At 53.4% G+C, this 13,983-nt stretch overlaps 1 protein-coding gene across 1 annotated transcript in view; it reads right to left on the bottom strand.

The window, feature by feature from the left end:
* PAPPA (pappalysin 1) overlaps positions 1-13,983 on the bottom strand; it is a 237,608-nt gene that overhangs the window by 69,660 nt on the left and 153,965 nt on the right. Inside the window, exon 11 of the mRNA XM_072842533.1 lies at positions 140-256. Within this exon, the coding sequence (XP_072698634.1) occupies positions 140-256 (117 nt within the window). The remainder of the gene's footprint in view (positions 1-139; positions 257-13,983) is intronic.

Below are 13,983 nucleotides of genomic sequence, written 5' to 3'. Positions count from 1 at the left end.
CTATTGCCAAGTGTTTTGTTCTCTGTCCTGACCATGAGCACCCTCAGGGAGGAGACAAGCCATCCTGAGGAAGGGTCATGGGAGTTGGTTCCTGGGGGCCACTGCTGGAGAGTCTAAGGCTCTTAAAGCTTTGGCTTACCCGGAGCCAGAAAGTGGTCTGAGCCATCTGGGAGTAGTATGGGTAGCTGATGGTACAAGGGTACCAGGCATGCTGGGAAATGCCTTCACTGAGATCTATCACCTTCGTTCGACACACCTGTGAAAAGATAAAGAGAAACGTGTTTTAGAGGGTGTCAGAAGTTGAATTAAATTCAAGTAGAAACACCTTTGCCATCCACCTATTTTGTTCTTGGCGCCACAGGAGGAAACAGGGATGACAGACAGGAGCCCGCTGTGCTCCAGGAGCCCACCGCCTACCGAGGAACAGGGAACCCTCCACACTCTTAGGGACAGGACAGATACCACGTTTTGGTGGTGGAGGCGACAGAGACATTCTCATGGGGGCAAATGCTGGAGGAGCTGACGTCTGAGTTGGATCTTAAAGAATAGAGGAGACAGGGGGTCAGGGCACTGCGGGTGCCAGGAGCAGGAGCAAAGGCTCCGAGGAAAGTGGAAATCTGGAATGCTTCGGTTGTGCTTAGCTGCCTGGTATTCTGAGAGCTTGGGGAGGGCAGCAGAAAAGGCAGGAGGAGGGGTGGGATCTTGCAGAGTCGTGAATCCAAAGCAGAACATTTTAGAACAAATCTGAAAATTGTGCCCAGATCTGTATGAAGGACAGAGGAAAGACTATGATAGTATGGGCCTATCCCCCAAAGACAGGATGTGTGTGTGTGTGTGTGTGTGTGTGTGTGTACACTGTGTGCACGTGTGTATACTGTGCATCCACATGTCATTCCATTCCTCAGGTCGTTCACGCATCCGAGTCCTATTTGTTGGGAGATTGCTGTTTGCCGAACACTGTGGGACGGGACAGACGCTGAGGAGCTAGGGCCGACCATGAGCGCACGTGTCCATCCAGGCACCACACAGGCATGCGCAGCTGTAAACTGTCGAGTAGAAAACAGAAAAGCTCTATGATGGAAAAGGAGAGAAACAACGGACTAGTTCTTGAGATTGGTGAGGCCTTTCGCAGCAGGCCGCCCCACGTCCGTGCTGCTCCTCTGACCTGGGACGTGGCTCCTCTCTCAAAACTCCCTGTGGATCTGGGCCTGTCATGCCACACGTCTGGGTCTCAGTGTACTCATCTGAGAAGGGCCGACTGGCAAACGCTAAGGCTCCTGCAAGCTATAAAAAAGACCCCAGAAGGTCATAATAGACACATATACATGTAAAACAAACACAAAAGAGAGGGAAAAAGAGAAAGTATATGCAAGGATCAAGGATACGGATTCCAGCGATACCTAGAGTAGCAAGAGATCGGGAACAGTTTATATGTCCTTCTGTGGGGAAGGGATGCATCGAGTAAGAAACAGTCACGTGACCATCCTTCCATTTGGCAAAAGACTGTGAAGAGGCCTGAATTAAATCCATGCACAGGGATGATAGTAGAAGTATTCAGTGTCAGGTCCAGTGTGGGTCCTGGCCACACGAAACAGAAGCTCTCCCTCCTCCCGAGTCCAAGACATCAATGGAGAGGTTGCAAAAGCCTAATACTCCGCGGGGAGGGAGGCGGAGCAGGAACGAGGTATGAATGGACAGGTACAATATGATGTCATTTACAAAAAAAATCACACAGAGCAAGACAATCTCCCTACCAGAGATCCCTAGAGATGACTACAGAAGAATTAAAAACAGAGTAGAAGAGTCGTATGTCAAATGTGCTATAGTCAAATTCAAGATCAAATGCGTGGCCGCGTGGCTGCGCCATCATCTACAACTGCAATCATCAGTGCCTTTTTATTTTTTAAATGAACTTTTTTGTATTGGAGTGATTTCATATTGACAAAAAAAAGCTGCAAAAGTAATAACTGAGTCCTGAATGCGCCTCCTTCATCTGGTGTCCCTTGCCGTTAACATCTTTATCAATTCATTCTTGAAGCCCCATATAGAGGGGCGCCTGGGTGGCTCAGTTAAGCATCTGCCTTGGGCTCAGGTCATGATCTTTGGTTGCTGGGATCAAGCCCCACATTGGGCTCCCTGCTCAGCAGGGGGGGGGTGCTTCTCTCTCTCTCTCTCTCTCTCTCTCTCTCTCTGTTCCTCTCCCACTGCTCATCCCCTCTCTCACAAATAAATAAAACCTTAAAAATATTTTTAAAAAATTAAAAAGTTGCTTAGCCAGCTCTGAAGCATCACCCAGGACGTCCTGCAGGGGCATGCTGGCCTCCGCTAAGGAGACCCTGCTTTATCTTTGACATCTGCACATGAGATGAGCTCACAGGTTTTCAGGGATTCCAGGGTTCCCTGGAGGCCTCCACCTGCGGCTCAGGGTGTGAATCTGCTTCCTTCCTTCTCTGCTGCTTTACCTGTAGCATCTCCGCTCACGGGTCTTACCTATCAAGCTGCCATGTCATGTTTCCCTTCAGAAAAGAGCTTCACTGCTTTAAGAGCATGGAAAAGTAGTAAGAGCCATCTATTGCCAAAGTTCCCTTTCCCCTCCCTGAGAAATCAGTGGGTCCTGGGCATGCAGCAGGAGTTTTCCCCCCGAACGTCGCGTGTCACGTCTCAAGGAGTGTAGAGGTGCCAGGAATCAACCATCTCATTGGCCAGAAGCAGGTGACAGCTTCTGTTGGTCAAGTCTCTCGAAGCCCAATACCGAGGAGACCGGGGGGCAGACCAGCCACTTTAATAGGCTGGAAGATGTCTTTGAGTTTATTTTTCTCAAAAACAACTGGGACTGGGCTTAGGCAGATCTGCCAGTGGATTGTGTTACATTTTACAACAGTGCGAGACTTTGCATAAACTATCTATGGCATTTGAAATCCTGGCCAGCAATTCGACATGTATCATTTGGAAATTCTTTCCCCTGTGTTCGGAGTGTTCTGAGCTGCCCGTCCCCAGCAGAGTGTGGTTGGAGCACATCTCTGGAGTGCTGGGCGGCGGCGGGGGCGGCGGGGGGGGGGGGATGCTTATCTCTGCATCTAAGACACCAACAAAGCCCTCTTATTGCTCAAATACAATTTTCTCTTATCTGGTCAGCTCTATCAGCACCAGACAGGGCTTGAGAATAACTGCTGTTATTTTATTCTCCTGTTTTCCTATTTAGATTGTGTTTGTTTCAAGCTGGCTGCGATCCTGGCCGGGGACAGTCAAGCAGATCAGAGAGGAGCAAACAAATCCAGCTGAACCTTTGCCCAAAGCCCCGGTTGATCTTAAAACCTTCTACGTTCCTGGGGGAGGCTGGCGGGGAGGAGCAGGGTAGGCCGCAGGGGAAAGGTGAAGCGAACACTCACAGGCCTCCTGCTTTTGTAGACCTTGCGGATTCTGCTCATTCACCAGCTACTTACTGAGGGTGGGTGGCACCCCCCGGGGCTCTGCACAGCTGAGAGAAAAAAGAGCTTTGCTCTTGGCCACAGGGTTGGTCACTACGGTCCAAGTGCGATCCCAAGGTGACTGATTCCACGGGGATGCTCCGTTTTCATCCACTCACTGCTTTGCACCCTCCAAAGAAAGCCAAGTCCGACTGCATAAAGCATTACTGAACAACGGAGACTTTCCTGAACCTTCATGCGGAAACAAGCAGGAGAGTTACATCCCACGCTCTGTGGGGACCCGAGCTCCCCTGGCAGCCGCAGGAAGTGGGTGCCGTCTCCCTCATCATCCCCTTTCCTCCAGTCGCTCTGCTGACCTCCCCAACCCTCCTCACCTCCCCGTCTTCCCAACTTGCACCTCCCAGATCGCGCGTGAGCCATTCTTCTCTCCCTCGGATGACCCGGTCTTGCACACACATCATCTTTCTGATGATGCCACCTAACAACCCTCCCCAGTGCTGTCGGGGGCTGAGCATAGTAACCTGTTGCCCTCTCCATCATGCTGCTATCCGTCCCTTCACATCACTAGACCTTGCAGAGCACACCTAGGGGCTCTAAAAACATGGGCAGCCTCCAGGCTTCGGGTTGCCCTGACAGATGAAGAGGGGGGCCTCCTACAGATGGAACCTGGCTTTCGGCTTTGCCCACTTTCGGCCCACATGTCCGCTACGGCATTATTCACAATAGCTGAGATGTGCAAAAAACTCAAGGTCCATCAGGAGGTCAATGCATAAACAACATGTCATCTGTTGATAGAATGGCAGCATGTTATACAGCCAAAAAAAAAAAAAAAAAAGGAAACCCTGCCATATGTGATGCTAAGGATGAACCTGGAGGACATCATGCTAAGTGAAATAAAGCCACCACAAAAGGACAAATACTGCATTATTCCACTTGCATGAGGCAGCTACAGAAGTCAGATTGGGGGATCCCTGGGTGGCGCAGCGGTTTAGCGCCTGCCTTTGGCCCAGGGCGCAATCCTGGAGACCCGGAATCGAATCCCACGTTGGGCTCCCGGTGCATGGAGCCTGCTTCTCCCTCTGCCTCTCTCTCTCTCTCTCTCTCTCTGTGACTATCATAAATAAATAAAAACTTAAAAAAATATATTAAAAAAAAATCCCTTAAAAAAAAAAAAAAGAAGTCAGATTGGTAGAATCAGTGAGTGGAACAGTGGCGGCCGAGGGCTGGGGTGCGGGGAGAAGGTAGTTGCTAATCACCAGACATCAGGTTTCAGGTTAAGCCAGGTGGTTAAGTTCTGGAAACCTGCTGTACCTGTAGCCAACAATACCTTATCGAACACACAAAAATGTGTGAAAGAAGGTAGATCTTGGGGCACCTGGGTGGCCCAGTGAGTTAAGCATCTGACTCTCAATTTTGACTCAGGTTGTGATCTCAGTGTCCTGAGATCAAGCTTCGAGTTGGGCTCGGTGCTCAGCAGGGAGTCTGCTTGGGAGTCTCTTCCTCTTCTTCCCTCCCACCCCCATCCTCTCTCTTTCTCTCTCTAAAATACATATATAAAATCTAAAAAAAAAAAAAAAAAGTAGCTCTCTTGTTCACTTTTTTGTCACAATAAAATGGGACACAGTAGTACTGAATGACTAAAATACTGATATGCATCGAATGAGCAAATACGTTAATAAAACAAGTGAGCCGGTTCAGGTTGGGGGAGAGAAATCCATATAATGGTGCCAGGCAAGGAGCAGATGTGGGTGGGCTGGCAAGCACCCTCCCTTAGGTACTATCACGGTTGGAGGAGGGATTACCCAGGATCTTCTTGATCACTTCAGAGCCGGAGAACTCACCTCCATGCATAGGCACCTCAATCTGCCCTCGGACAGCACTTCCCAGCGGCCAGGACGTGTCTGGCTGTACTTTCTCCAACTTTTTCCTCTAAGTAGCAATGTCTACACGCTTTCGTATTTAGAGTTCCAGAGTTAGAAGAACTGAAGAGCTGCCTACTGAGATGATTCCTTCTGTACTGAGATGATTCCTTCTGCAGCGCGCAAGGAAGGGTGGGCTGTCTTGTACAACGTAACGCGACAAGTAGGTGGCAAAACTGTTATTAAAATGCAGAATTTTCTGGTCTCAAGAATGGATGCTTTTTCCTCACCTATGCTCAGCTCCCCCTTGGTGTTTTTAGGTTTATTTGTTTTAGCAAGCTCTACACCCAACGTGGAGCTCAAACTCACAGCCCTGGGATCAAGGGTCACATGCTCCTCTGACTGAGCCGGCCAGGAGCCCCCAGTCCTACTTCTGTTGTGTAGAACCATCTCTAGCGGGAGGTCTCGCTCTTCCCCAAGAACGCATGGCATGGAGAGCAGACAGGAATTCCGGTGCCCACGCCACTCCTTTCTCCAGGAGAAGCCCAGCTCTAGGTCTTCGATGGAAGCTGAGCAGCCACTGCTGTCCAGTCCCATCTTAACAACTGTGGGAACCGAGGGGCAAGAGGCTGCTGCCCCGCTTGGTCTTCGGCACCATGCCCTAGATGCCTCATCACCCTCAGGGGTGTGCCTACACCTAACACCCCCCATGGGAAACAGGAGACCTGGGTCGGTTCTGTCTGTGTCACTTATCAGCTGGACCTCCCCCCCACCTTCAGCCTCCCCATCTGTGACACACCGTGGTTGTCCGGGATGACCCCAAAGTCCCCCAGGAGCTTGAGGACACCCTGTGTAACGACTTCCACCAAGGATCTCAAGGTCCCAATACCATTTATCCTCCCAGTTATCCTCTGTGAGGCTGGAATCATTGTCCCATTTTCCTTTTGAGGAAGGGGGGCAGAGAGGCTTTAAAGAACCCCATTAAGGTCACACATCCAGTTGTGTAGGGCGGCCAGAAGCCAGACTCCGATCCTTCTGACGCCACGGTCTATGTGCCTGCCTTGGCCAAAGCCTCCACTTCCTCTGATGGAGAAGAAGGCACCAGTCACCACTCTCTGCCTCCAGATGCTCCCTGCTCCAAGGTCCTCACTACTAACCTGTCAAAGTAAAGAACTCACCCTGTTGCCCCGATCACCCCTCCATGGCCGCCCCGGGACCGCGGGACGGGAGGTTTCCTAAGACACAACTGGCAAAGGCCTTCGGGAGCCGGTTTCGGCCACATCACCACCTTCACCCCCAGCTGCCCGCCCCCCCCCTGCCCCTGCAGCAGGTGGGCATCCACACACGTGCACGGTGGGGCTTCCTCTGCCCCACGCGGCCCCTTCTCTCACGTGCCCGGCCTCAACCACCTTGGTGCTCGTGCCCAGACTCCCCCCCACCCCGCCAGCCCCGCCGCTGCACTGGTGCCCATGCTGTGCACTACTACACACGCTTCAAAGCCAGTCTCGAATATCACTCCTCCTCTGAAGGCCCTTGCTCGCCCCCCACGCAGAATTAATTGCTCTCTCGCGTGTTCCCATAGCTCTTCGTATATACCTCGGTCACAGCGCTTGTCAGCTTGGAGTATGTATAGTTGTTCAGAGCCCAGTCTTAGCCCTTTAAGTTCTCAAGACTTCCAAGCTGAGAAGCACGCTGTCGTCACGCCCGCATCCATCCTAGCACATCGCCCAGCACCGGGACGCAGTCGGTGCCCCGGGGACAACAATGACAACAGGAATGGTGGCAGCGGCGGGATGGCGGTCCTAGGCCGGGTGCTTTTTAAGCCTGTGTGCCAAATCTTGCAGGTCTCAGGACAACCCTGGGAGGGCGGCACGTGAGGACACCTGTTTCATAGGTAAGGACTGGAGGCCTCGTACTTTGCCTGAGGTCACACGGCTCACAGCTCACCGTGGTACCGGGATTCAATTCGAAGGCGCTCACTCAGCCCACAATCTTATTAAGAGTGGCTGTGACCTGGGCAGGGGCCACCTGCCGTTCTCCCCGGGCTGTCGTGGAGGATGGACTTGGAATTTGTGCTGGACAGAAGCTGCTTCAGCAGCCCAAAGCAGGTCCTCCCAGGGCGGCCCTGGGCTGGGCGAGGTGGTGGAAAGAGCCCTGGTTTGCCAGGCCAGAGGCCTGCCGACCAGAGCTGACCCACATCTTATGTCCCCCGACACCCATCCTTCTCACGTGCACAAGGACAGAGTGAGCTGAATCCCTAACAGGCTTTTCAGTGCTGACAGTCGGCCAGCGTTTCACTCCCCGCGCCTTCCTGGCGAATGCTGCCGGAGAGAGTGTGGACCCCGTAAGGAAGTGGGATTGTCCCGTCAGCCCCTCAGCCAACCCCTGGACCTCGCGGCTCTGGTCTCTGGAGGGCCAATTTCACAGCCACCTTTCTACGCAAACCGGAGGGCAAACATAAACATTTACCGCAGCCATTCCAGCAATGTGTTTTCTGTTTTCTTTTTCTTTTCTTTTCATGCATGCTACAAAGAGCTGGTTCTCCCCGCAAAGCCTTGAGATCACTGGATATTTGCGCTGGGGGTATCCTCAGAGATCTGATCCCAGCCATCACATCTGATGGTGAGATGGGGAACGGAGCCCACTGGGGACGGGACAGACTGGCCGTAAGCTCCTCTGGGATGGGCCGGGATGTCTGGTGGGTAGTGGGCTTGCCTGGGCTGACAGACACAGAGGCCTCCGTGGCCCCAGGACTTCGGGGCTCAGGTCCCCTCCATCCAGCACCCGCCTCCAAACCCCCCCCTTTGCCGAAGACTGCTTTCAATTAGAGGAGTTAACGATGTCTTGCTTTCAAAGGGTTTTTTAAATCCAGTTTATCTTCCACCCACACACGTCGTACACAAAGGCGGGGAGACAGAGGGAGAACAGGGGGGGAGCGGGAGTTCTGGTATTTTCCCACACAGGGGAGATGCCATGAGGTTTCTATTGAATTTCGCTTTTACAGATTTACATGCCCTTTTGTCAATCACAGGAGGGAGGAAGTGCTCTTCAAGTCTCAGGCCCGTCCTCTCCAATTTCCTCTTTCAGCCCAAAGGGACCCGGGAATGGGTCTCATAGAAAAAAGAGAGGTAAAGGACTGGGGGGGTGGGGGGGACGTGGGGGTGCATGCTGACACTAACAATAGACATAAATGCACAAGTGCATGCATGCACGCACCCCTGCGCACATGCGCGCACACATGCACACACACACATAACCCAGGCAGCGTTTCCAAATATTTCTACTTAGGTCACATTGTAACATCAGGCTTGCAGCTCCAACGCCAAGTTATTTCCCCAAGAATTGCAAGGTGGTACGAGGGACAGGGTTCCCTGACATGGAGATGGCAGGAAGGAGGCCAGGGGTCAGGCCACGGAGACCACAACACCGAGGGGGCAGGTGCAGCAAAGCCACCTCTGCAGAGCCCGCGTGCCTGTCCCTTACAGAGCACGCTGCTCCCTCCGCAGTGCTCCCACAGGGAGCGGAAGGGCACCAACTCTCACAGACAGTCCACAGTGCTGGCGCTGCCCCGGGGGTCCTCTTGCAGTAACCGGGAGGAAGAAGCACTGCTGTCCCCATTTGAGACATAGGGAGTCCAAGGTTCAGAAGGCACCGGGCACTTCCTCATCGCAGAGGAGGCAAAGCCCACGGGCCCAACTCCAGATCCGTATCCTTCCTACCCTCTGGGTGGAGACTTCCCAATACCTCTTGGCCACACCTGTTGTGGTTTCTCGTGTGTCCATCTGTCCCCATGCTTGAGCGTCAGGGGCAGTGCTCGCCCCTGATTTCTGTCCCCTCTTCACTGGTGTCCAACTGCGGCTCACGAGGCGCGGCTCAGCGAATGCTGCGCCTATTGGACTAAGGCGGCTGAGCACGCGGGTCGGGGCTGACGCACGAGAGCCGGAAGCCCAGGTGTGGACATGGTAATAGCCGCGTGGTGCAGGGACCTGGGATTCCTTCCTGAGCGCTGAAAGACCCTCCCCGCCCACCACCCAGGCTCACATGCAGTTGATGCACAACACGATGATGACAGTAGTAACTGGTACTCGAGCGATCTCCCACGACTCTGCGCGCCAGAGCCTGTCCGATTCCGCTATTTCATACTTAGAACCACCTGATGAGAAAGGTATTAATATTACCTCTACTTTCCAGATGAGAAACAGGCTGATCGCTAACGGGGAGTCTGCTGGCCCTGAGACCACTGGGCCGGTTGAGGCATCCGCCATCCGCCGAGCCCTTGCTGGGGACAGACACCATTAATTAAACGGTGCGGACTGCTCCCCTGAGTGTAGACCTCAGAATCCACCTTAATAAAACACTCTGGCGAACCTCTCATCACTGGTCGGCATCGGCCCAGGAGATGGGCCTATTTGCAATCCCTGAACGTGGCTGTTCGCTCACGGAGGGCAAGAACGGCGGCGGCTTGCCTGTGACGTCTTCAGTACGAAGAGCAGTGAGAAGCCTAAAGCCCAGACTAGTTGAATAAAAGAATGAGTCACCAACAATAACATGGTAAAGGTCGTTGATCCTTTACCATCTATACGGATCCCCTGCTTTTCCAAAGTTCACGTCACACCACTTTGCTTTTTTTTTTTTTTTTTTTTTTTGCACCACTTTGCTTTTATCAAAGGCCTACCTTAGTACCTGTTCTCGATAACTGAAAGAAATCCAAAGGGGATTTTCACTTTTATGGGGAAAAAAAAAGGCCAAAAGCAAACAACAGTGCTCAGTGTTTGTCTTGCGGCGCGTCCTGCAGAGGCAGCGTGCACCCCCAGCAGCGAGGGCCCCCCACCCAGCTGCTTCTCCAGAACTACACCCAGCATCTTAGCATCAGGCCACCCGAGCTTAGACCTGTGCCTCTGAGCCTCTGGGCTTGGCCTCCATTTACTCTGTGCATTGGTTACCAAGGTGGGTCCTAAGGTAGCAGAAGAGCCTAAGTAAGACTCTTTTTTGGGGTCTGGGGACACCCCAACATGTTGTCATACAAATGAATGGCAGTTGTTTCTTTGCCTTATGCCGTTTGGGCTTAGGAAAGGTGTCACGAGAACACCCTGCTTTCAGGCTGTGGAGGAAACCTCCATCAGGTGTTCTAGCAAGTGTCCCTCGTGCCTTATCTTAGTTGATGCACACGTGATACACGGGAAACCCAAACGTCGAGATTCCAGGTCCGGGGCCTCTTCCCCTGGCTGCAGAGCACTGTCATCCTCCCCCCACCAGGTCTCTCTCCTCACTCCCTGGTCCAGCCTGTTCTGCTTCTTATTCCAAACTGACCCCCTGACCACAGAGAATTTTAAGGCAACTGAGGGTTGAGAGATAAACACACACACACACACACCTTCAATCCCCTCCTCTGACCTCTTTGCACACTTAGTAGCACTGAAAAAAGACAGAGACAGAGAGAGAAGAAGAAAGGCCAGGCTTTCTTGTAGCAACCATTAGACACAATGCTCACTGTCCCCAGGCCCCCAGAGAAGCTTCCCCTTTGATGCCCCCCTTAAAGAGATGGAGGGAGGGGGAGGAGTGGACTGGCTCTTTTTCAGTTTCGAGATTATTTGGCTCAGACAATCAAGCAAAAGCATCTCCTGTGTACAAGGCAGGTGCGCAGAGCGGAGAGACGCCTCCTTCCTCACACCCAGGGGGCTGGACGCGGCAGCAGAGCTCAGGGCTTCCACCCAGGAGCTACTTGCACGTAAGATAACTTGACATTTGATGGCCTCCAACCTCGGGGCTCAGCGCTGGGGTGATTAGCTCCTCAGCGGCCCCGGGGTCTGTCCCTAACGCATTAGCTATTCCACACTCCAGCGGGGTCTAATGTCTTCCGGCCCGTACCCCCCACACATCCTAAACCCTGAGGTTGGGGGTACAAAGTCCTGGGCTGCCCTAAACGGCCGTGAAGAAGCAGCCAGGCTTCTGAGCGGACCTGAGCAGAGAACCACCAGGCTCCCTGGTCTGGAGCACATGGACACTCCTACAGTGACGCTACCTTTCTTGGAGGAGAAACGGCTCACCATCAAGTCTACGGCTGTAGGGGACAGAAAGGTGATGCCTTCCCCTTCTCCTGCAGGTGACGTTTACTCAAGAGGCCGGAGGAAGCAGCCCGGAGACGTGGCAAGGCCAAATGTAAAGCAGCAACCGTGCCCTGAATGCGGATCCTCGCCTCGGCGGGAGGCAGGCATCAGCGGCCTCACTCACTCGACAGCTGGGAGTGAGCCAAAGCCACACGCGTGGCGGCTGCTGAGGTCTGGGCCTGACGCCCGGCCGGCCGGGTTACTGCACATCTATCTCCTGGGGTACAGGTGCGGACCCCGCAGACCACGGTGTGTGAAAGGTGATGGTGAGGCAGCGATGGTGATGCCCCAGCTGCTTCCGCCTCCGTTAACTCCAGCCTGTGTGGCCGCAGAGATTCAGATCTACCCATTTTCATATGGGGAAACTGAGGCCAAGGGAGAAAGAATCAGCACAGCAGTGGCGGCAATAATTAAAAATAAGTGACCCCCGGTCACCAGTGCGTATGGCACACGGTGTGCGTTCTCACCGCGACACCCCACGGGGTGAGCGGCCTCTCCCCACTGACGCACAGGAGAGCTGGGCCTTGGGCAGTGCCCATCGCTGGAAACCGGACAGCCGCTCGCAGGAGGCATCGGGCAGGGGCTCGGGCTTCTGAGGCTAGTAAATCCTCAACAAGGGAGAGTGATTAGTGTCGGATGTGGCGGTGGGCTTTGTGCGGCTGGCGGCCCCTCCCTGCAGAGGCCTGGCCGGGCTCGGTTCACACGGGCCCTCCGTAGGCCTGCTCCCGGCTCCCTAATTATGCCATTCACCAGTCACCCAGGCCCGCCTCTGAACTCCTGACCCAGCAGTGAAAGACTTGGGATCTCATTACTAATCTCTTAAGCCACCTCGTCTTCCAAAATACATCCATTTAACTTGAAGGCCAAGGCGTTGGGGGTGGGAGCCGGGGAGAGGGAAAGCCCGGCACAGGGACTTCTCATGACACGGCCACATCCCCTCCCGGAGGCCTGCGTCGTCCCGAGCCCCGGGGCGGCGGGCCTGGCTGTCGGGCTCAGAGCAGGACAGGCCTCCCTGAAGGTCGGCGGCTCGGCCCCGGGACCCGGGGAGGCCTCTGGTGGGGCGGGGCCTCTGGGCCCACCTGTTTGTAATTTCAGGGGTGTGGGCAGGGGACGAGGCCCGTGTTTGTTTTAATTATTATTATTGTTGTTGAGAAGGGAGGGGAAAAAAATGAGCAGAAACTGCTAACATCTGGAGGCTCCTGTCCAGCTTATGTAATCTCCTGTCGCAGAGGAGGAACACGGGATCCCCAGCCAGATGGTCCGTGGGTGACTTCACGGCACACGTGCCTCCTCCCACAGGAAGATGCTGATGGGGTGAGGAGAGTGCCTGGTGGGACCTTCCCGAAATTCTGAAGGGGTGAGAGGCAGGGGCTTTAGGGGCTCCCAGAAATCTCAGTTTTCTTTTGGGAGGCTCAGATTTTTTTTTTTCTAGCTCAACCTTGAATTTTTCTATTTCTCTCTCCATTCATTCATTCGTTCATTCACTTATTCAATATATATTTACATGGCACTTCCTCCTTGTAGGTTCCTTATTCACCTTGGTCTACATGGTAAAAATGGGTCCCAGGTTTAAAAAGCAAGAAAGGGGGATCCCTGGGTGGCCCAGAAGTTTAGCGCCTGCCTTTGGCCCAGGGCGTGATCCTGGAGTCCCAGGATCGAGTCCCACGTCGGGCTCCTGGTATGGAGCCTGCTTCTCCCTCTGCCTCTCTCTCTCTCTCTCTCTCTCTCTCTCTCTCTGTCTACCATGAATAAATAAGATCTCTTTAAAAAAATAAAAATAAAAAAATAAAAAGAAAGAAAGGTAAAACCTCTTCTCACAAATAGCAACCCCGGATGGGCAGGGCTGAGGGGGACAGTGTGTGTAAAAGATTCTACAAGCAAATCCCCAGAGGACAGCGCGGTGGGATCTGTGTTCGAGGTATGTTCAGGCTGAGGGAGCGGCGTGGAGCAAAGAGCTGCCAGGGCAATCTGTGCCCGCGGGCCAGGCCTGAAACACAAACTCTTAATTTCAAGTGGGCTCTGGAGAGCAGCGGCCGGAGAAGAGGTGAGAGAAGGGGAAAGATGGGCCACAGCTGAGCCACAAGAAACCGAGTTTCCCAGATGATGTCAGCAGCGGAGGCATGAAGGACAAAGGTCGAGACGCAGATCTTGCTGCAAGCACAGCTCTGAGCACCCTGCTTTTAAAAAACACGCTCTTATCTTTCTGTGTTTCCAACTCTCCCCCTCCCCGCCCCCAGCATTTGTACTGAAAGCAATTCATGCAATTTCATGAATTCTAGATCAGGATAGCTATAAAAGCAGTGTGGTCTCTGGATCAGATCAAAGAGCACCGTGAGCTCCAACCAAAGTCTTCATGCACCTCTAGATGGGAACACAGAGATAGTGCCAGGGAAAGATGAAAATCCCGAGACACTGCCAACTTCAGATAGGAATCCTAAAGCATCGCGATTTGTATTTCGGAGCCCAGAGGTGTTGCCAGCTCTGGAGAAGTCTACTTACGGAGCACTGAGACCCTTCCAGTGCTGGCCCAGAATACTGAGAGACCGTGACTCTACAACGGGACCGGGCAAGGCCGTGCGCTCTACATCC

The sequence above is a fragment of the Canis lupus genome, chromosome 10 (genome assembly GCF_048164855.1).
Source record: "Canis lupus baileyi chromosome 10, mCanLup2.hap1, whole genome shotgun sequence".
Taxonomy (NCBI): Eukaryota; Metazoa; Chordata; class Mammalia; order Carnivora; family Canidae; genus Canis; species Canis lupus.
This window is presented reverse-complemented; position numbering and strand designations above follow the sequence as displayed.